Source organism: Ipomoea triloba, chromosome 4, assembly GCF_003576645.1.
Source record: "Ipomoea triloba cultivar NCNSP0323 chromosome 4, ASM357664v1".
Classification (NCBI taxonomy): domain Eukaryota; kingdom Viridiplantae; phylum Streptophyta; class Magnoliopsida; order Solanales; family Convolvulaceae; genus Ipomoea; species Ipomoea triloba.
This window is the reverse complement of record NC_044919.1, coordinates 5,123,136-5,146,395: the sequence shown is the minus strand read 5'-3', so window position 1 is coordinate 5,146,395 and position 23,260 is coordinate 5,123,136. Positions and strand designations below refer to the sequence as shown.

At 36.1% G+C, this 23,260-nt stretch overlaps 2 protein-coding genes, 2 long non-coding RNA genes and 1 pseudogene across 9 annotated transcripts in view; 1 reads left to right on the top strand and 4 right to left on the bottom strand.

The window, feature by feature from the left end:
- Positions 1–2,218: 2,218 nt before the first annotated feature.
- LOC116016388 lies at positions 2,219–8,523 on the bottom strand. Of its 6 annotated transcripts, none has more exons than XR_004097737.1 (7): positions 8,456–8,517; positions 5,635–7,272; positions 4,744–5,061; positions 3,740–4,660; positions 3,425–3,563; positions 3,168–3,219; positions 2,219–2,645 (listed from the first exon to the last, which is right to left on the bottom strand). It is a non-coding gene; the product is annotated as an uncharacterized LOC116016388 (long non-coding RNA). The 6 variants fall into 6 exon arrangements; XR_004097736.1 differs by having other exon boundaries at positions 8,384–8,473; XR_004097738.1 differs by lacking the exon at positions 8,456–8,517 and having other exon boundaries at positions 5,635–5,833; positions 5,936–6,051.
- A 1,776-nt stretch (positions 8,524–10,299) lies between these two features.
- On the bottom strand, positions 10,300–17,815 carry LOC116014968 (annotated as a pseudogene).
- Positions 13,896–15,485, bottom strand: LOC116016516. The gene is made up of 3 exons (XR_004097763.1): positions 15,405–15,485; positions 14,790–14,857; positions 13,896–14,068 (listed from the first exon to the last, which is right to left on the bottom strand). It is a non-coding gene; the product is annotated as an uncharacterized LOC116016516 (long non-coding RNA).
- A 75-nt stretch (positions 17,816–17,890) lies between the features above and the next one.
- Positions 17,891–20,911, top strand: LOC116014964 (putative calcium-transporting ATPase 13, plasma membrane-type). The gene has a single exon (XM_031254937.1). The coding sequence runs from the start codon at positions 17,891–17,893 to the stop codon at positions 20,909–20,911; it is 3,021 nt and encodes a 1,006-aa protein (XP_031110797.1).
- A 1,843-nt stretch (positions 20,912–22,754) lies between these two features.
- LOC116016923 (ATP sulfurylase 1, chloroplastic-like) overlaps positions 22,755–23,260 on the bottom strand; it is a 5,611-nt gene continuing 5,105 nt past the window's right edge. The window contains exon 5 of the mRNA XM_031257383.1: positions 22,755–23,231. Coding sequence (XP_031113243.1) covers positions 23,094–23,231 — 138 coding nt within the window. The 3' untranslated portion in view covers positions 22,755–23,093. The remainder of the gene's footprint in view (positions 23,232–23,260) is intronic.

Below are 23,260 nucleotides of genomic sequence, written 5' to 3'. Positions count from 1 at the left end.
TTAATAAGACATTTGGGACTAAAAGATAATTATGAAAGCTCAGTAATACATTTTATTGCTTATAAAACATAGTTCTTAGCAGAACACAATAACTCTATCAAGTACCGTGTTATCTATTAAACTCGCCCACGAATTAGTGGACATGGGCATTCTGACCCATGGTGTTAGGCCAAGCTTAAGTCCTAAGGGCATCCTCAGACGTCAATAACTATGTTTTTAACACAAATTTTTAAGTGCCAACTAGGAGAGAGGGTGGAGACAAAAACCAAAAAACAAACAACAAAAACAAAAACAAAAACAAAAAAGAAGAAGAAAGAAACGGATTGTCAAAAAAATAAAAAATGAGAAAGGTCTCTACTAAACGCGCCCAGCAGGCATGTTTAGTGCACGCAACCGACTGGGCGCAGCCACTTCACGCGAATACAAGAGTGCTTCTCTCTCTCTCTTTCTTTTTTTCTTTTTTTTCTTTTTTTTTTGTAGGATTCACTTAAGGAGACAAAAAATTTTATCTTCCTGCAAGAATCTCATCTTCTCCCTCTCTTCCTTCTCACTTATACATCATCCATTTTGTCTCTAAAACCTTACCATAAACTACCAATGTGGATGTCATTGATTTTGGATCACATGATTGATTGTTGATTGATTTAACTTTTTTGGACTGATTTTGTGCATGGAAAGTATTTGATATTTTGCCGATGAGAAATTTCATAGTATTGTAACTCTAGTCCAACTTGAATTGACTTCAGTTACAAGCTTTTCAAAGCTTGTCGGCTGGGGCAACTGGCAATAATTTGTGATGGTTAGAGAATGGAGAGTGGTTTACAAATTGTGGTGGCCTGGGGTACCCATATTCATTAAGTGTTGAAAGAAACCAATCCATTTCTCATTTGTGACAAGATTATTCAACTGCGGGCTCACAACTCTTATTAGTGCATCGTTAATAGTGAGATTTTTTTGCAGTTTTTGATGAGTTTCTGTAAGTGTGATTAGGAAAGAGAAAATAAGAGGAGAGAAAAAAAAATTGATTTATAATAAAATAATAAAAATGTAGTTGTTAGGCGCGCCATTGTTGCCTCCTACGCGAGGTGCGGCTTCTCTTTCCAGTGGGTCCCACTTTTCTCCTTGCAGATGCACTCCAAATTTCTCTCTCCAACATGACATAGCATTTCTGACATAATCCCCAAGTAATCCTCTAGTAGGGATGCTCTTATTGTTCGATCAATAATTATGTCATGAAAATTTGTCCGCATTGTAGTGTGAACCACTAACGTATAAGTTTATTTTTAGTACATTATTCATTTTTTGAAGGTTTATTTTTTAATATACCGAGAATTTATTTTTAAGTACTATTTAAAAATGAATATTCAGAAATTTTAAAATAAACCTCTAGCGTATTAAAAAATGAACATTTATCAATAGTTCACAGTATAATTTGCGAGTCCGATTCATATAGGCTGATCTTTCATGGACTGGCCTAGTTGGTCTTTTAGGCTTTTTAAGCAGGCAGATCTCTTTTGGATTGGGCCAATGTCCAAATGGCAATATAGTTTAAATTGTTAAGGTAGTTGATTAGTTGGAAGTTAGGCCAGGAAGATTTTCATTGTGTTATATATAATGGTACTGCATCTATATATAGTTGTGTGGACCATGGTCCATGCAATAATTTGGCTATATAGTGTGTGCTTAATAAAATTATATTCTCCTTCATTTATATTACTAGTAAAATAATTATTACTACGTATAAGTTATAACTCCATTAAAAAATGGACACCATTCATTGCATTAACACCCTTTAATGTCTAATCCCAAAAGAAACAATTTAGATGAAGAAATGAAGATGCAACATGCCCATTAAAAAAACACACATAGATATTAAGTTATTCACATCTCGTAAGATAAGACTAACCTAAGTCTCGGTCAAATCCTATTCTTGGGCAACTCTTCCAAAGGCATTGTTGCATCCAGGTCAATAAGAAATTGAATTAAACATCCAAACTTTTACACATACAATATTATAACTAGTTTAGTTAAAGAAATGTGAAAGCTATGTTAAGTATTGAAAATTCAATAAAAGAAATTTAATATATAAACTAGGGAAATTGTAATTTATGTCCTGTCAATTATCGTATAAATGTTGCCCCTCAATTTTAAAAAAGGTACATGTATTGCCCCTCCCGTAACGGACCTAAGGTTTAAAATGGTGTCGTTTTAAAACGGATTTTGGGCAATATATGTACCGTTTTGAAAATTGAGGGACAACATTTCCACTACGAATAATTCAGGAGTCACATTAATAATTCACATATTATGGAGGGACATAAATTACAATTTTCTCTAACTATAAAGTCATTGAAGACTAGGGAAGTGAAGTCAAGGTCTTCTCCTTACTTCAACAACCAAGAAACTTTCTTGCAGTTTCCCTCACTGTTTTTTTTTTTCCATGTAGTCATGTAGGTGCCTACATTCACTCTTGCCTATTCATTTCAAAACCGTGGCTGAACAGTTATCATGGAAGCTTCTCAAAAAGCATACAATACCCACACCAACATGAGAAAGAAAATGTTCATAGGAAGAGTGAGGTTGAGATGACTGACCATTTTTGAACCATCTTGCTCCCACCTATGCAAGTTCGTGCATATCATAGCCTTCAAGAATGGCAATAATATCAAGATGGTCATCTCATTATTTGGGCAGCATAAAGCACACATATCAACTAAGAGAAGTCAACTGTCAACAAACTAAATAAGCATACCCAGCAATGATTTTTGTAATAGGGTAGAAATAAGAAAGTTACATTTAAGTATTGAAAATTTAATAAATAAATGAAAATATATAAACTAAGGCCATCAAAGACTAGGTAAGTGAAGTCAAGGTCTTCGCCTGATGTAGATAAGGGGAAGAAACCAACTGCATTTGTTATTGGAGGATCACTTTCACTTCAACAACCTAGAAATTTTCTTGCAATTTCCCTCACGTTTCTTCTTTTTTCCCACCATGTCTAGATGGAGTAGATGCCCCCATTCAGACGTTAGAAAATCACAGTTTCATATTCATTTCAAGACCGCGAGTGAACAGTTATCATAGAAATTTTATACAATACTCGCATTAACATGCCAAATATGTAAACGCAAAACGTTCATAAGAAGAGTGAGGGTGAGATGACTGACCATTCTTGAACTATCTTGCTCCCACCTATGCAGGCATTGCGTATTTCATAGCCTTCAAGAATGGCAATAATATCAAGAGGCCATCTCATTATTTCAGTAGCATGAAGCACAAATATAAAATAATGGTAAGAGAAGTCAACAAACCAAGTCCACATAAGAGAAAAGGAAAAAAAATGCATAGACAATAACCCAGAAAGGAAACAAAAGAAAGGGTTCACACTCTTGTATTGTTACATCAGCAGACTAAATAAACATACCAGGACTTGAGCCTCTCCTTCTGAGAAAGTGAGGTGGGCCAAATGCCTGAGGTTCCAACCACTACCGCGTTTTCTATTCATTCTGGGTGCAATGCTCATTCCTATATATAGCTTGCTTTGCAGCTCCTGCTTCCCCATTCTGAGAAGAGAAATCAGCTAGTATATCCACAACTTAGTCTACTTTAGAGTCCAAAGTTAAGCTTGTTTATTCCAGATTACCCAAAAGCGAGTTTTGTTTATTATATTACCCAAAAGCCAGTTTTGTTTATCATGTTAACAATCATACCACAAGAAGAATAGAAAACCGAGACATACCATTTACCCACTTTTACTCGTTGTCCAGAAGTTTTCCTTCTCATGATCTGAAAACACCTATAGTTCCATCCTAACTAGAGAAAGGCTGCACCTTGGGTGAACTTTTTCAGGTAACGGAATCGTTACATAGAGCCTCACTTTATGTCTGCCAATCTTCAGTCATCCCTTAGCTCCTCTCACTTCTCATCAACTCTGCAACCTACACTTTCAACCACAGTAATGGACATTGACACACCCGGTTTCTCCACCATTGACTCCTCAGGCCTCAATAAACTTGTTAGGATGAAAGATCAAAAGTGGGTTCGTGAAAATGGAGGAATTGAAGGCATCATTTCAGCCCTTGAAACAGACGTCGAGAACGGCATCCATGGTGACCGTGCAGACCTTGATGCTAGACGAAAAGCCTTCGGTTCAAACTTTTGTCCACGCTGTAAACCTCGAAAGCTGTTCTCCTCTCTAGTCCTGGAGGCACTTAAAGAGCCATTGATCATTGCCCTTCTCATAACTACTATTCTTTCTCTTGCCTTTGGCATTTCAAAGAATGGTCTAAAAGAAGGGTGTAAAGAAGGATTGGCCAAGCTTAGTGCAGTTCTGGCAGTAGTCCTTGTTTCAACTGGAGGCGAGCTCTGGCCACTCCGTGAATGCATCGACCTCTCTGACTTTAGCAGTTACATCCCCCACGTTGATGTTCTGAGAAGTGGTCGATGGGAGTCAATGTCAATATGCAGAGTTGTTGTGGGAGACATAGTATTTCTGAAGCCTGGAGACCAAGTTCCTGCAGATGGACTTTTCATTGAAGGCTGCTCATTGCAAGTTGAGAAAACAAAAATAGACGGGCAAATCGAGCTTGTGGAAGTTGATGGCCATGAGGATCCATTCTTGTTCTTTGGGAGTACAGTTGTTGATGGATATGCTCGGATGCTGGTAACAGCAGTTGGAATGAACAAAAAGAATCATGCAATAAGCATAAAAGGCACAATAGTCGATGAAACAAAACACCTTACCTCAGTAGTAGGTAAAATTGGCCAGGCAGTCGCTCTAATAACATTTTTAGTGTTACTGGCTCGATTCTTTGCTGGAGGAATACATGATGAACGTGGAAACAGAGTTTCATTTGGAGGAGAAACAAAGATACATGATGCCTTGGCTGCTATAGTTGGACTTATTGCCACACCCGCAATGATTGCTTTGACAGCTACTCCAGAGGGTCTGCAATTGGCTCTGAAAATCACTCTTGCTTATTCAATGAGGAGACTCAAGCGTGCTGGTGTTCTAATGAGGGAGCCTTCACTTTGCCATTCAGTCGCTTCTGTTACAACCATCTGTATGAACATGACAGGAACAGCAACATATGACTCCAAAGATGTAAGACCTTTTTTCCCTAATAACTGCAAATAGTAATATAGTATAGCCTTTTGTTATGAGTAATAGAATAACTGTGTGATTAATAGATACCTACAGCATTTCTCTCTTTGATTAATAACATGATTTGGAGCATTACACGTAAGTTTTTATATGCAAATATTCCATAATGAAAACAATCAAATTTACTACAAAACCTTTAAACAACACCCCACTCTTCTTGAGAAAAATAAAGATGAAAAAGGAAGAAGAACAAGGCACACAGGAACTGAAAAGAATAGAAAGACAAAACATTGGAAGTTCAGCATAGCAAATTATGTCCTTTCTTCTTTCTTTATAATAACCACATAGCAAAGGTGAATTAATCAAACAGAAAAAGGTAAATGTCAATCTTAAATGCCATACAACTCAAATGAAAACATGAAATTATAATACTGATAAAAATTCCAAGGATATACTGACTCTTGTGATCTTGCTTGTTTTACAATAGGTACCTAAGTTTTGGCTTGGGCTAAACTCTATTCAAGAAGTACCTCATAATTTGATTGCAACAAATGTTCTAGAGCTATTACACCAAGGTATTGGCCTGAACACAACTCAGCCCCCTTCAAGGTCGTTGTGTGGATCTCCTCAGAATTCAACAGAAAAGGCAATTTTTGAATGGGCTGTAAAGCACTTAGGCATGGATGTAGAAACTCTGAAGGGGAACTGCACCATTCTTGAAATTGAACCCTTCAATTCCAAGAATAGACAAAGCGGGGTTTTGATCAGTAAGAATGCAGACAATACAATTCATGTACACCGGAAGGGAGCAGCAGAAGTTATAATACCTACATGCTCACACTATTATGATACAAATGGTATTGTAAGAGTGATTAACAAAAACACAAAGGTGCTGTTGGATCAAATACTGGAAGGCATGGCAGAAAATGGCATGCGTTGCATTGCTTTTGCACACAGAAAGACATCAATACGAGATTATTTCACTTTTTCTCGCCAACAGCTAATCTTATTAGGCATTGCGGGTCTAACAAGTCCACGTCGATCTGGGTTAAGAAGCACTTTAAAGGACTGCAGGCAAGCAGGAGTGAACTTCAAATTGATCACAGGAGACAACATTCTAACGGCCAAAGCTATTGCTGTGCAGTGTGGCATACTTGAGCCAAATCACAAACCTGAGGAGGTGGTAGAAGGGGAGGAGTTCAGGAACTTTACAGCAGAGGAGAGATTAGAAAAACTGAATAACATTCGCCTCATTGCTAGAGCCATCCCATCTGACAAGGTTCTTATGGTAGAGTGTTTGAAACAAATGGGACAAGTTGTTGCTTTTCTAGGCCGTGGAACTGGGGATGTACAGGCACTTAGAGAAGCTGAAGCAGGGCTCTGTTTTGGGACTCAGGGTGCAGAGATAGCCAAGGCAAGCTCTGGAGTAATAATGCTTAATAAGGAATTCCCTTTGCTGGTTGACATTTTGAAGTGGAGTCGGGGAATTTATGAGAGTATTCAGGTATACACTCAGTTCTTGCTCACTGCCACTTTTGTTTCTATGGTGCTCGATTTTTTCATGGCAGTTTCAGCTAGTGAGCCACCCAATTTCGATGCAATGGTATCAGTTTCAGCTGGGAAAGTCCCATCTCCAGTGTTTCAACTTTTGTGGATTAAGCTACTGCTAAGTATTGTAGCTGCTGCAGCCCTTGTTGTGAAGAAGCCATCTGAAGAGCTAATGCACCAGCCACCTAGGAAGCAGAATGAGCCACTGATGACCACACTTATGATCAGGACCATACTTACTCAAGCATTATATCAGATAGCCATCCTCTTAACCATACATTTCAAAGGACAATCTCTCTTCAATATCAATGGTAAGGAGAAAGATACGTTGATCCAAAATACTTATATTCTCTGTCAAGTGTTCACAATAATCAATGCAAGACTCTTTGAAAAGAATACACTCGAAGAAATAATGAAGAAAAAGTTGTTTTCTGGTGTCATTGGGTTGACAATTGGCATTCAAGTGTTGATGGTAGAGGTTTTGAAGAGGTTTGCTGGCACGGCACAGTTGAGTTGGGGACAGTGGGGAGCATGTATATCCATTGCTGCTGCATCTTCTCCGATTGGCTGGCTAGTTAAGAGCATATCAGCCTCAGAGAAACCATATTTCAGCAACTTGACTTGGTTGCAATCAAAGGCCAAAACAGATTAGTCAGATGCAAATCTAATGGTCTTTGCAAATAAAGGTTCCAATCAAACTATCAATGTCATTGATGTTTTGTGTGATAACATTTCCAAGTATATTACGGGTTTTGTACGTTAGTCTATTCCAGTTTCCAGGACTCCAGGAAGCCTTAATTAAACTTTATATCCAAGTCTTTCACAAAGAAATTTTAAAACATGTAAAAATTAGTCTGTTTGTTGTAATTTCTTCCTTACCTGAACCAACTTCTTAATTTTCTTTCTTAAATTTCATTTTGCATGTCCTATGATGTAGCTGATAAAACCAATTGTTATTTTTAACAAATCTGAATTACACAAATGAAAGTAGCATTATATTTTGAGACTGCAGAATCTATAACTATTTAGAAGGAAAGTAGAAATAGTAAATGAGTATTATCAAGAGGAGGCCCTTCAAAGCTCAATTAGTGGTGGGAAGAAAGATTTAGAAAAACTAATGGCAAGCAGATCAAGAATCCAAGGGTCTAAAATATAGTTAAGAATCCACCCGAAATAAGACAATTCAACAGATACTGAGAGTGTCACCTCAGGAAAATAACCACACAACCTTGCTTTTATTTTCAAGTTTCCAACTGTTGGCTAAAACCTCTGAAGATTTTGCAAGTAAATTAAAATAAATCAAAACAACACTTTGGTTTTCATTCAAACATGTTCCCTAAATGAATGATCTTCCACTCCCAATTCCTTTGCATTCTCGACACATCTTGCAATTCTCAGATTCAAATTTCCCCTCAATCAATTTACACACAAAATAAAGAAGAAAGGAAATATTCACGGATCATTAATCCAAAAATGATGATTACGTCCTAAATTTGGCTTCTCTAATCTCCCAACTAAAGTTTTTAGCTTAAAACATTTAAACATGAATCCTGTTACCATGTAGCCAATTTAAAATTTATTTTTAATTTAATCATAAACCAGTGTTAACGCCATGGCGAGCATCAATTTATCGTTGCATTTGCAGCAGAAGCTATAGAAGAAAGCAGATGAGGAAGAAATATTAAACAGAGATTACTAGCATTTCAGAATTATAAAAGAAAGTTAACTAACCACTGGACTCAAACTGAAGATCTAAGACCTGCAGAACTGGAATAGTCTTAGTAAAAGTAAGAGATAGTTTACCCTAAGATTTCAGTTCCCTGCTTCCATGGTTGAAGATAAAATAAAAAGCATATTAATATTAATACATATTAAAGGATTGAGTTGTAGCAAAGCATTTTGTTTTCAAATGACTATGTTTTTAAATAAATAAAAGAGACATTAATAAAATGTATTGTAGTAGGATGCTTAAATGTGCAGTAGTATATGCTTTATAAGAAAAAAAAAAAACCATAGTAATGGTTGGTATCCTAAAAATTATTAAGAATGACTAGTATTTTTACTTATGCAATGTACATAACATAATAGATTTTTTATAATATTTTAAAAATATCTGGATCGTTATATAATTATATAAATTATAACATCGAATATTACATAATACAATTGAAGAAATGAGTTAGATCGACTATGTTTTCTGATGTTATCCTTACTTGAATTCGAGCAAATAATTGTTCAATTTATAATTAATGTGTAGATGTATGCATCTGGTGCTGAAACTTTGGAGATTTTATATATCAGTGTTTAAGATTCGTATAAATTGGACAAATTTGCTCGTTCTCAAAGTAATTCAGTAATATATATAAATTGTTATCCTAATTCATTTGTATGAAAGATATATTTTATGTGTAGATATATACCAATTTACCATATTCTCATATATAAGGAATAAACAATGAGACACGAAGACGGTGAATATGAACAATATATAAAGAAAAAGCTATTTCAGTCACACTTTAATGGTCCCTGTATAACTGTATTACATCTTCTCTTAGGCACTTAGCTAGCTAGCTTGTTTAAACGAACACCCTCTTAACTAATTAAATGACAATTGACAATGATGATGACCTTTGGAAATATATGTCGGTATTTTGAATTTTATTTTTTCAAAAGAGTATGTTGAATCTTTTTATTTAATAGTTTAGTTATATCATTTGCGGAGTAGTGTATATATATATATATTAAAAAAGAAAAAAAATAAATAGACATGTTTATATAATCTAATTATTTATACCATTGGTATTATTGGGAGTGGAAACAAAAATAAGTATGGAGTAGTATTTTTCTAAAAATTACTTCGTATCAATATTGTTGAATTTAATTATTATAGTAACTTTAGTCTAAGTTTAATTTATATTGATAGGTTATAGATTGTATTTTGTTACAACTTTATTATATCGGGGGTTTAAGAAATAATTATTTAATAGTAATTGTAATAAAATATAATTTATTTTAGGAGTTATGAGACTTAAACGAATTTTAAAGAATGCGATTTTCAACCAAAAAAAAAATCTAATCTAATTTGATGAGAATAAAATAAAATATTATATTTTAGCTAAAAAAAAATTACATATGTCTGATATGATCTCATCACACATGACATCCTCTAAGTATATAATATTGGAATAAGGTTCAAATAAGCCACTGAACTACACACCAAAATGCAATTAGGCCATCGAACTCAAAAACAATGCAATTAGGTCCTTAAATTACACAAAATCATGCAATTTGGTCCAAAATGACTTGTTTTACCTGCTTGGCCGGTTACCAATTTTAAAATTAATATTAATAATTTTAAATAAAATAATTAATTAAAATTAAAATTAAAATTAAAACAGTTTCTACCGTATTGTCTCCGGCCGAAACTGTTTTTTTTTTTAATTTTAATTTTAATTAATTATTTTATATAAAATTATTTTAAAATTAGTAACCGACAAAGCAGGTAAAGCAAGCCATTTTAGATCAAATTACATGAATTTGTGTAGTTCAGGGATCCAATTACATTTTTTTTTGAGTTCAATGGCCTAATTGCATTTTGGTGTGTAGTTCAGTGGCCTATTTGACCCTTATTCCTATAATATTTGCATCTATGTAGTTCCTTCCATCTTAGAAACCTGTGTCTCGTCAACAACATTTTCAGGCAACTGAGATACAGCAGCACTGGACTTTTTGGCATCAACAAAATAAACTGAACAAACATAATAAACTCTATCAAGAATACGATAAAATGAATTACTTGAAGAACCAAACTTCTAGGAGAATTAATGGTATGGTAAGAAAAATTGTTTGGATTACTTACATATTTGAAGGTCATCTGACTTGAGAATCTTAATGATGAGTGGAGATGATCTATTCACTTTGAATTTTCAACACTGAATCTTCAAGAGAGCTGTTGCACCTATACACTTGAACAGCTTCAAGAGTAGCAATATTCCCAAAGCAAGAAGGTACTTCCTTGAGCACGATACATCTTCGTAAAATTAGTCTCTTAAGGCGGGGAAAAGAACTAGTTAAGGCCCTCCAGTACACAATGGAGCAATTCTGTAGTTTCAAATAGTTTAATTGCGGGAAATCACATTCTTCGACATCCCACTCGTGATCTTTAAAGTGTACATTCTGTAACTTAAGTGCAGCCAATGTGGGAATCAGTGCAAATTTAGAGATCTCGCGTCCAAACCCATTCAGGGTCAATTTTTTAAGACACCAAGGGAATTTAAACGCAATGAGGTCTTGTCGTCTCTCGAGTGGACCATCATAGGACACATGGAGGGACTCAAGCTGATCGAGTCTTTTTAAATCCAAAGAGGATTCATTTGAACCAATATAGATGCATTTCAGGCTTCGAAGGAAGGGGAACCTGATCATCATCGCATCAATGCTGCTCTGCTTATTAGGAAGAACAACTGTGGAAAGAGTTTGTATATTTTTGTGGCAGGAGCCATCCTTATCAATGCCAAACCGAAAGGAGTCAGTTATGTCCAACTGCCTCAACTTCACCATATTCAAAATAGCTTTTGGCAGCACCACAGACTGAGTTACCGTTTTGATCTTTAAAGTTTCTAGATTATGAAGATTCCCTAGTGATGACGGTAAAACTAAATCGCAATATCCAGTATGGACAGCTATGAATCTTAGATGAGGTAAGTGTTTTATTACCGAGAAAAACTCATTGCCCACTGCGATGGACTCCAAGTCCAACACTCTGATCAGTCTTGACCTGCGAAAGATCTGAGAGAAGTCAATTGCTTTTAAATAGTGGGGTCCTCTTATTCTATAAGTGCACAGAATTGAGCGGACACTAGGGCTCCATTGCATCCATGAAGAAAGGGGATTAAGACACTTAATGTTTTGATGATTGAAGCATATCCGATGACAAGTCATATCCCAGATGGGAATCTGATCGTTAGTACTTGATATCATCAAGAAACGTTCTCTTTTAGCCTTTTCTAAGCAAAATTCATGTATGGTGTTAGGAACCCGGCACGAAATGATGCTACCATCATATCTTCTTTTGGAAACTGTTATTAGGCCACCACTAAGTAGATTACTTAGGTAATCCTCTGCCACATCCTCTAAGCTCTTCCCTTCAATTTTTTCTATAAATCCTTCAGCTGCCCACAACTGTACCAATTTGGAGACTGCGATTTCTTGGTCCTTTGGAAATGCACCAAAAAATAAAAAGCATGCCTTCAAACGATCTGGTAGATGTTTGTAGATTAGTCCTAATATTTCATTCTCAGAAGCAACTGAGCTTAGAGTTTTTGCAACTTCTGACCATAAGCACTCTTCTTTTTCTATGCTTGTAAGAAGGCCAGATACCAAGACAATGAGAAGTGGTAATCCTCTACAACTTTCAGATATCTCCTTCCCAATTTCCAATAGTTCGGGATAGCAATTTTCGTTTCGAAATACCTTCCACTGCAGTAGCTCCCAACTTTCTTCTTTAGTGAACAAGGGTAGATTATGAGGATCGCTATGAAGCTTTATTTTACGAGCTACTTTTTCAAACCGACTAGTTAACATGATTCTACTTCCATTCTCTACTGTTGGAAAACATCTTGTTATCTCATCATAAGCCCTACTTTCCCAAATATCATCTAACACAATGAGGTACTTTTTTTCTTTCAGTTCTTTGAGGAATTTGTGTAACTTTTCAGCCACATCATATTCAGTCACTTTTCTTCGAGTCTTTTTATCCATGACACACTTACTGAACTTTTCAGCCAGATCAAGTTCTGTCACTTTGGCCTCACAATTTTCTTTGATTAGCCTTTGCATCTCATCGGTGAGTCCATCTTGTGTAACTTGGCTATAAATTTCACACAGCAACTTTGTTGTGTTATATTCTTGAGAAACACAACACCACGCACGAACCTGGAAGTGGTTGATTACCTTTTGATCATTGTAAATTTTGTTGGCCAAAGTTGTCTTACCAAGCCCAGACAAACCAACAATTGAGATTACATCTAGCTTACTCGGTCCACTAAGAAGTTGTTCTTTTATTGCTTCTTCTTCTTTCTTGAATCCGAGCACATTTTCATCGCTAGGAGTATTCAGTACAGACGAAGGATTGGAAGACCCCACACCTTCATCAGACTTCACTGCATTGACGGAGCCAATGTCAAGAATCTCATTGTAAATGATGTTAGCCTCCGTTATAATATCAGAAAGATATGACTCAAGATATGGAGGAGGATCATTGTAGAGATTCATGGAGTCAATTACATAGGCTGCCTCATAAATTGTTTTAAATACCCGTTCCCGGTGTTTGCCAAGAGAAACACTTTTCTTCCCCAGTTCAATGACAGTTTTTAACTTTTCAATTTCATGCTTATTTGCCAAATCAGCCTTGAAGTTCAGCAGTTCATTCAAACTCGTAACCAGTGAGTCAATCATGCCACAGTCATCAGCCAAGGGGAAGCCAGAGTGCAACAGATTGCGAAGATCAAGGCAAATCTCTTTGGAGTTTTCGAGCAAAATATGAAGTTCATCTTTCACTCTAACAGCCATGTCTTCCTCAAGGCTATGATACCTTGTTTTGCTGGTTAGAGCTGCAATCTGTCTCAAAAGATCTTTAGTTTTGTCTTGCTTAAGATACTGCTTTGGCAAATACATGAGAAGACCTTCTACCAACTCTAACCTCTTACAGATATCTAAAATTTGATCATCAAGTAGAACCATTGTATTGGCCTTATTGATTTCTAAGGAGGGAACTCTCTCCTTGCAAATGTTCCTGAGATGTAACAAATGAGAAATCTCATCTGTATCTATGAAATGGTCACTCATCTTAACCCAAAAGGTGAAACAAAGATCAGCTGCACTCTCGGCCAGGGCTTGAATTCGGGTCAAGAGGTACTCTTGTTGGGCAGTACTAGCTTTGAAATGAAGTGAATCCATCAGAACTCTTAGCTTCTCTTCAAGGACTTCACATTCAGCCAAGGTAGAAGTATAAAGGCAAGGGAGAGTAGCTTTCTGTATGCTTCGTAGATTCTTGAGAAGAGAGTCCAAGAATTTCGATGTATCACCCATGGAAGTATCTGGGTGAAAGCTGTTTGATCTACCCTTCTGAATGATAAATGATACCAAGCTATCCACATAAATGACCATACATCCTTTACTTGTGCTGCCCCATGGGGAGTAAAATAGACGTTCTTCTAATATTTCTGCAGTTATGGAATCACCAAAGAATCCTAGGTAACCAGAAAAAACGAAATATTGAAACTTGAAAATTGTTCTCATATACATTAGCTCTGATTTGAGTTCCTGATCCACCCCATCCCTCGTCAGATGACCCAGAAGAAGATCAATATCTTTGTGAACCATATCCATTCTTGGTTGGCGTCTCTATATAGATCCCTGCAGTTGAAAGTAGACCAAAGTTAATTAACTTCAATCTTGATTTCTTGAACACCTCAAAAATACTCCATTATTTTAATTTTTCTAGCATGATTATTCATTCTAAACTTCAATATAATATAATGAAATACACACATCAAGTTAACAACTTTTAAATCATAACAAAGCCAATCAAAAACATAGACTATAAAAGGGGGCGTTTGGTTGAGAAGAGGGAATTAGGGGGGAAAAGAATTGTAATTCGGTGGAATTGCAATTCAATGAATAAAGTAGGAATTGAAATTACAGTGTTTGGTATGCAGAAATAGGAGTACAGGGAATTGAAAGGTAAGAAGCGACAAAATGACTAAAATGCGTAGATGTTGTAGTAATAGTAGTAGTAGTAATAATAATAATAATAATAATTCTTTTAAAAAATAAAAATAATAATAATTCATTCAAATAATAATAAATTTCAAATTTATTTTTTTTTTAAAAGACAAAGGTTTGAGAGGAGGGGCAAAATGGTCTTTACACCAACAAATTGCCCCTCCTCTCCACCCCTGAATTGCAATTCATCATTTGGAGCGAAATTGCAATTCCCTCCAATCATGGGAATTCACTGAATTGCAATTCCCCCCAAACTACCTCCAACCAAACAGGCCGTAAAACTAGCGATGAATCCAGAGTCTAATATTAAATCATTCTGCAATATATATATATACACACACATAAATTCCACCTTCTATGCCGGCTGAAATCAACCCGTGCTTGACTCGAGCGACGTCCTTGGATTTCAAATCCTATCTTCTGGAAAACCAAGAAAAAGCATACAGCAAAAGCTCAGAAAACTTCAAGCAAGAGAAGGGGAGAGAAGCATAAATTAAAGCAAAAGCTCATAGTTGATTATTGGAATATATAAGTAATTGTATTGCATTGGAAGAATAAGGTAATTTTATTGCCTTAAAAGAATATGGTAATTTTCTCAAAAAAAAAAAAAAAGAATATGGTAATTTACTAATTTTATTGGCTTGGAAGAATATGGAAATTTACTAATTTTATTGTCTTGGAAGAATATGGTAATTTATTAATCTCTACAATGTGAAGTCTAGGGTATTTATACATAATTGAGAATTGGAAAAAAGGAAAGGATAAAAATTAGATTGGGGTTTGTTTTCCTAAACTGTGTTGGAGAAGAAAATCTTGTAAGAATTCCTGGGTATCTTTGTGTATATTCTTCAAACGTGGCACCTGCATACTTAGGGCATCTTCAATAGTGGAGAACAAAAGAACTTATCATTAAATTAATCCATAAAGAAACTAGACAATTAAAGAAGAAAGATTGAAGAAAGATTACCTGGTTTGTAGAAAACAGAAAGGCCAAAATCAATGGCCTTAAGAGTAGAGTAGCATCCACCCATGTGGGATTCGGCTTCGGCGGGTCTCTGGTCACAGTTTCTGAGGTTTTGGACGCCATTAACGAGCTGAATGAATCTTGATCGTGATTCAAGAATCAATGAATAAGTGGTTTATGTTGGTTTTGGACGCCATTAACGAGGCAACCTACGGCATTGTCCTCTTCGATGGCGATGGCCCCCTACCGTGTGGTGACAATCCTTTTCTTGCGGAATCAATGGCGGCAAAGGAGGCCCTCTCATGGATCAAAACCAAGGCCTTACCAATGTCAGGATGGAGTTTTAATTTCTAGTCTTATCAATTTTTTATGAACGATCTTCTGTTGGAACCATTATAGCTGATTGTTTTTATCTTTAACAGTTATTATAGTTCTGTGCTTTGCTATATCCATAAGAACATTAATGTGGCCGATCATGCTTTAGTTAAAGCTGTGAGAGCCATCTCACTCAGTATGGTACTATAGTATGATGTAGTGATGTACCCATGATATTTTGAGTGCTTTAATCTAAAGTTGGGTTGTTTGCTTTAAAAAAAATGGATTTGAGATTATTTTTGGGAGTTTTTGAAGAATATACTGTGAAAAAAAAATGTACACGGAGCAAGATTACTTCTACCTGTATCTCTCTCCCGTTTCTGGCACAAGATTTTTCTCTCTAGATTCTCTATTATTATTATTATTATTATTATTATTATTAAAGATTGCGATTAATAATTTTAATCTAGAATCATATTCCGAATAAAAAAGTAGGAAATAATATATTGTATTAAGAATTGTATTTGTACAATTGTAATACTGATATGGATAATTACCTGGATATCACGCTCGTACAGTAATCGGTCCCTAAACCGTAGAGCGTGGCAAGACCGGACCTAAGTTGACCGGTCTATCCGACCTACAACCTCCCGGCCTTCCTCTGTGGAGGGCGTGACAGTTTGCATCGGCATCTCGGAGTTGACCGGCTCGGCCTTCTTACCTTTGAGAGAACCTCCTCATATTGTGGCCCATAATCATCGGGCACTTGGATAAAAGGCGATGGGCTTACGTCTGGCCCTGTGCATGGTCTCCACACGGTGTCCATGCCGAAAGACCAACACTTGTCCCTATACACCCTATAAATATCGCATTTAATATAATGTTGGAAAAAGGACTTTTGATTGTTTTCCCTAATAAATAGCTAAGTAGTTCAGAAATCTGTAACTCATTGTCACGTTGACCAAGCTAATCACCTAGTATATAACTCGTTTGTATCCGGTTTATAATCAATGAAATACCTTTGATTGTATTTATATTGTGCAAACCGCGTATATACTTTATCAAGTACGAATAGTGATTGTACTACCATATTTTACAATATTACGCAAACCTTAATAGTATATGGGTGTTTTGGGTAGAGAATTTAAAATTGAAGATTTTGTTTTTATTAATAGTACAGATTGTGTAGTTTTGTTGGTATCCCTCCATAAAGAGAAAGGGGGTGATTGGTAAATAGCTATTAGCTTATTATGTTAGTGCATTTGACTAATTGATAGTATTAGCAATTGTAGAAAAATGTTTAGTAAATTAGTTGTTAGCTGATTAAATGCAAAATAACTTTCTCAAAAAGCTGCTTTGAACAATTTTTTGAATTTTAGAGTTTTGAAGCAATAAGTTATTACAAAAAGCTAATTAATCAAACACTCGTATTGACTGTTTAATCAAGTCAAACAGCTATTAGTGGTTAAACAAGCCAAAATTGACTTATAAACTAACAATGTTACCAAATAGGGCCAAAATAATATTAAAATAAGTGTGCATTTCTTATTAGGTTCTCAAGTAATGACTAAAGTTTAACTGGCCACCCATAACAACATTAAAATAAATAAATAAAACACACACAAGAGTGTTCGTTCCGTGGCAACACTCAACAGGTCCCTACTAGTTTGGAATATATTGTTGGTGTACTTTTCTTGGAAGTGATGTTCTCTTTGCATGGAAAGTGACCAGCAAAAAGAAAACTCCGCTCTAGCAAATTCTTTGACGTGATATCCACTTCAAACCTTCAGCAGCCATGTGTACAGTAATCTAATCTTATTAGACAAATCCCAGATACTTGGTCACAATTTTGTTTCTATTTGATGCGTGTCGTGCCATTTCCAGTTGGATACCATCCTCCAGCCAAGACTCCAATTGACTCCCAGATAGCAACTTCACAGAATTTCATGCTACTCAAAATCCAGTTTCTTTGCACTTTCTGTAATCACTATTTACATCAATATGCCACAGTACAGAAAGTACTTAAAACCAGTCTTGCTTGATAATTAAGCTACCAGCTCTATAAATATCAAGAATCAGAGCTTATCCAAATCAGCACCTTGATAATCTATCTTGAATATTCAGTTTGAACACTTTTTTGCTTCAATTTCTTCATCCATAGCCTTTCAACAAACATGCTTCCAGCCTTAGAAGTAGACTCAAAGCCTCTTTTAAGTCCCCGGAAGAGATGGCGACGGGCCTTTGCCACTCTCTACAGCACCAGGGTCCTGAAGCAGATTGTATCCCAAAACCAAAGTGAAGTTTTACACTCACTAATTGACATACCCAAGGAATTTTCGGGCGTCACCCCGTCAATCCTGGCGAAGCTTGTCCAAGAGAAAAATGTTGAACATCTCGATCAGCTTGGAGGAGTTAACGGCTTGATCTCTACTCTTGAGACTGATGCTGAGAAGGGGATCCGAGGTGGTGTGGAAGACATTGGCAGACGACGCAATGCCTTTGGTTCAAATACATTCCAGAGGCCATCAATGAAGATCATTCATATATTGTTGGAAACCTTCAAAGATCCCATCATGATTGTCTTATTACTATGTGCCACATTTACCATTGGTATTGGGATGAGAAAGCATGGCCTCCATGGATGTTTAGATGGAGGAATCATATTGGCAGCTGTGTTTCTTGTCATTGCTGTCAGTTCTTTGAGTAAATATTGGCTGCAAAGACAGTTGTACAAGCTATCCAAATCCAATGATCATGGCATGAATACAACAGTCATCAGAAATGGGAAGCGTCACACTATTTCAATTTCTGATGTTGTTGTTGGAGATGTACTTTGCTTGGGTGTCGGAGATCGAGTCCCTGCTGATGGCTTGTATATTGAAGGACACTCCTTGCTAGTGGATGAATCACATATAAAAAATGACAACAATCCTGTTCAAGTACAGAGCAGCAATAATCCATTCTTGCACTGTGGCAGTAAAGTTATCAAAGGCGATGCTCGAATGCTGGTCATTGCAGTTGGCAAGAATACATCCTGGGGTCAAACAAGCATGAGTTCAACAAGTTGGGGTTCTAATGAAAGAACGCCTTTGCAAATAAAAATACACAGACTGACCTTGATTATAGCTGCAATTGGTCTTGCAGTTGCTGTCCTAGTTCTGACAGTACTGCTCATCCGTTATTTCTTGGGGAGCTTGCACGACAATGATGGAAGCATTCGCTTCGCCAGCCGGAAAACAAGTCGAAACAAGGTATGGAGATCCATGATTGGACTTCTGGTAAGTTCAATTGCAATTGCATCAGCTGCCATTCCAGAAGGTTTGCTACTGGCTGTTGCAATAACCATAGCTTATACAACCCAGAGAATGGCAGATGACAATGTACTTGTGAGAAATCTTTCAGCCTGTGAAGTGATTAGCTCTGCAACAGTGATCTGTACAAACAAGAGAGGCATCCTTAAGATGAATGAATTAAAAGTAAGTCAATGTTGGATAGGCTCTACATATATTGGTGAAGATGGTGTTTCCTTAATTGCACCAGAAGTTTTAGATTTGCTTCATGAGGGAATAGCTCTGAAGGATGCCTATGTCCCATTAGCATATCCATTAGAAATCACCAATCAAGAAATCCAACATGCAATTGAAGTCTGGGGGGAACAAAAAATGAAGGTGGATTTAGCACAGATTTATGCTAAGATATCCAGTTCAGAACACCAGGATCTGTTTATGATTCAGAGGGCTGGCAACCCAATTCATGTCCACAAAAAAGGAGATCCAGAGGTCATATTGCCCATGTGTTCACAGTACTATGAGAAAAATGGCATCAGCAAAAACATCAGTGATGACGAAAGAGCAAACCTGGAGAAAATAATTGAAGAAATGAGATTGAATGGTTTCCACTGTGTTGCATTTGCATGCAAAGATTTACCAGCAGAGCAACTCATTGATGGTGATGGGAACTTTCATCCTAAGTTCAAAGAAGATTGCTGGACCTTATTAGCATTTGTAGGCCTAAAACCTACTTGTCAACCTGAGGCGCAGCAAGCAGTGCTGGATTGTCAAAATGCTGGGGTGACAATCAAAATGATTACAGAAGATGATATCCATACTGCACGGGCATCTGCAATTGAATGTGGAATAATTAAGCAAAACGAGGGAATGAACTCAGAAGAGGTGATGGAAGCAGCAAAGCTCCGAAACTGTTCAACTGAAGAAAGATTGGAGAAAGTTGGAAAAATCCGTGTACTTGCAAGAGCATCAACAATTGACAAGCTTGAGATGGTAAAATGCTTGAAACAGAAAGGACACATTGTTGCTGTTACTGGAAACAGTGAGGGAGGTGCAAGAGAACTTAGGGAAGCTGATTTAAGACTTTCTTTAGGAATTCAAGGGGCTGATGATGCAGTGGAGCAGAGGTCAGATACAAATGTTCTCATCTTAGATGATAACTTTGCTTCAGTGGCCAGAGTTATAAGATGGAGCAGAGTTATGTATAATAACATTCAGGTTTTCACCCAATTCCAGCTAACAGCAAGCATAGCTTCTCTCATGGTAGACTTTGTGACTACAATATCAACTAGTGAGCCCCCAACCATCAACATTGTGGCAGCCATTTCAGCAGGTGAAGTTCCATTTGCAACACTTCAGATGCTGTGGGTAAAGCTGATAATGGGCACTTTAGCTGCTCTGGCTCTCACTGCAGATAAGCATGCAGAAAAGCTCATGCAACAGCCCCCAGTTGACCACAACAAACCATTTATAACAAACATCATGTGGAGAAACATAGTGGGTCAAGCAACGTACCAAATCATAGTTTTGCTCACCATACAATTCACGGGAGAATCAACATTCAATTTGAGCTCCAAGGAAAAGGATACCATGATATTCAATATTTTTGTTCTCTGCCAACTATTCAGCATAATCAATGCCAGAAACTATGAAAGAAGCATCTTCAGTGGGCTACACAAAAACAGGTTGTTTTGGGGAATAATTGTAACAATAATTCTCCTTCAGGTGATGATGATAGAAATATTGAAGAGATTTGCAAACACAGAGAGGCTGAGCTGGGAGCAATGGAAAGCATGCATTGGGATAGCCTTCCTATCATGGCCAATCGGTTGGCTCATAAAATGCACACCCCTTCCTAGGATTGCACAAACATTTGATTATCTACCATTCTATCAACTTAGTCCCTAGAATATCAATCTTGTTCAAGTTGCATGTACAGTTTGTAGCTTTCTTTATTTGTTAGTGAATCCTGATTTGCTAAGTTATGAACTTTCTCTGTGTTAGCTATCCTAATTTTGATATGTTTCCGACTCCTCTATCTTCAATATCTTACAAAGTAATAACTAAGGCAGCTGTAATAGCCAGGGAATTAACCCCCAACAGCCTAAAATCTAAATAAGGTCAGCCACAGACTCTACAGAAACAACCATGGAAGAATTGAAGCCCAACATTTAGCTACAACTGCATAATATCATCATCACATATACCCCCACTGACATCTTCAAACTAGAAAGATTCAAAACTTTAAGAAAACATTAAACAAACATGTGGTGTGCGTCATTTTTGAATTCTTTCCCAACTGAAAATTACCAATTTTTAGCAGGCTATTTAGAATTTCAACTGATAATCTGGAAGAACAATTAATACCAACTCTTATATAGCCTAAATTGGCACTACACCCTATTTCTATCTCCTCTTCCATTCAAAATTTCAAAGAATAAGATGCTCACAGTTGCTAACTTTTGAGAACAAAAACTTTGCAATTTGAACCGAGAGTGCGTGTGTGCAATGCAGATTTGAGCTCTAAGATACATAAACATACATAAATTTAGTAAGGAAAAACCAAAAAAACGAGGCTCAGGTGAATTTACCTTCCGATTGATACGTCGTCGCGACATGCTGCGCATGAATCCTTCACAGTTGACTACTTGACTGACTTTGATCCTAGCAGGGCTTTATCAACGTGAACAACGTGAAGGTTTTATAAACATTTTGTAAATTTATTTCTGAAAAGAAAAATATTAGTATTGTGACAATTATTATTAAAAATTTAAAATTTATAATTTAGTAACAAATTTTGAAATGTTAATATAATTTTAATTAGAGAAAAATGATAAATCAATTTGGTTGGCGTAAGTGATTGTGTACTCACATCCTTTAATTAGGCTGGCTCGGTTTGAACTTGGATTAGTCTGAGTATGGTACGGGTCTGCTTAAAACACCTAGTGGTCTAACAAAAGAAAATTAGAGAAAAATGATATTTTTTTGTGCTTGAATAGTTGAATTATAGAAAAATAACATTTTTCTTTTTCTTAATTATATCGTCACTATTTTTCGTCTTTTAATTATCTTCAAAGTAAATTTGTTTGTCCATTAATTATAAATAAAGTGACCTTTTAACACTACACTAGCAAAACTGAGGGACGAAGAAAACCATTTCAGAATAATTGATAGACGAAAAAATTTACTTTGCAAACAATTAAAGATTTGAGGAATAGCAAAGTAATGATAGTAAAATTGAGGGATAAAATATATTATTCTCAAAAAATATTTTTTCTGTTTTAATTATTTTAAACCCAATTTAACAAAATCACAAGTTTGTCATAACATAGTAATTAATACTGGTATATTACTAAGAAAATGTTATTTTTACCCTTTGTATTTTCTCTAAACTTTTCCCTCATAGTGTTGTTTCCATATTTTCTCTAAGCTTTTGAAGCTTTCATTTATTGGGTGTTGTTTCCAATAAATGATATCACATGAGGGTATCAAGATGAAATATTTGTAAGAAAAATATAAGAGTATATAACATTACTCTCATTTTGATATCAGTATCATAAATAAACTTATAAAATTTTGAGAAAAACCCTCAATCACTGTCCAAAAATGTGCACTTTGTAACTTCGCTCCGGTACAATAAATAGCCTTTGAACCATATAAAAGAAGTAAATCGCACTAAGAATAACACACACAAGAAAGGTAATCCTCCTCATCTTGATAAATACGGAGTACATCATAAAACTCTACAGAATTTACCAAGCAGTAGAAATTCCCATTAGATTTTTATTTAAGAAATTTTGAGTAGAAAACTACCAATGCATTTACTTCCTAGAATCAAAACCACACAATGTCAATATGGTACAATTTGTGCACACACAGAAGCATGCACAGTTCCAGGGCATCATTATCATTTTTCACACTATAAATACACCATTTTTTTTGACTGTATACTGTTGCCTCATGCATATGCCCATCATTTATTCAGACCCTAAACCATGTTTCAAGCGATTATACACACAGGAGATGAATGAGATTCAAGGTTTCTCCCAAACATAGAATCACAGTACATCTGTAAATGGGCAAAACATCCTTAAACCGACACAGGTTCAGGAGCTCTGCCATTCTCAGCTAGCGACAAGCTATCATAGTATTCCACCAACACTTGCCAACCACCCGGGCACATGAATCCATCCGGTGGGTTCTCCTTGTTCTTTGCCAGCGTTCGCATCTGAAAAAAAAAAAAAAAAAAAAAAAAAA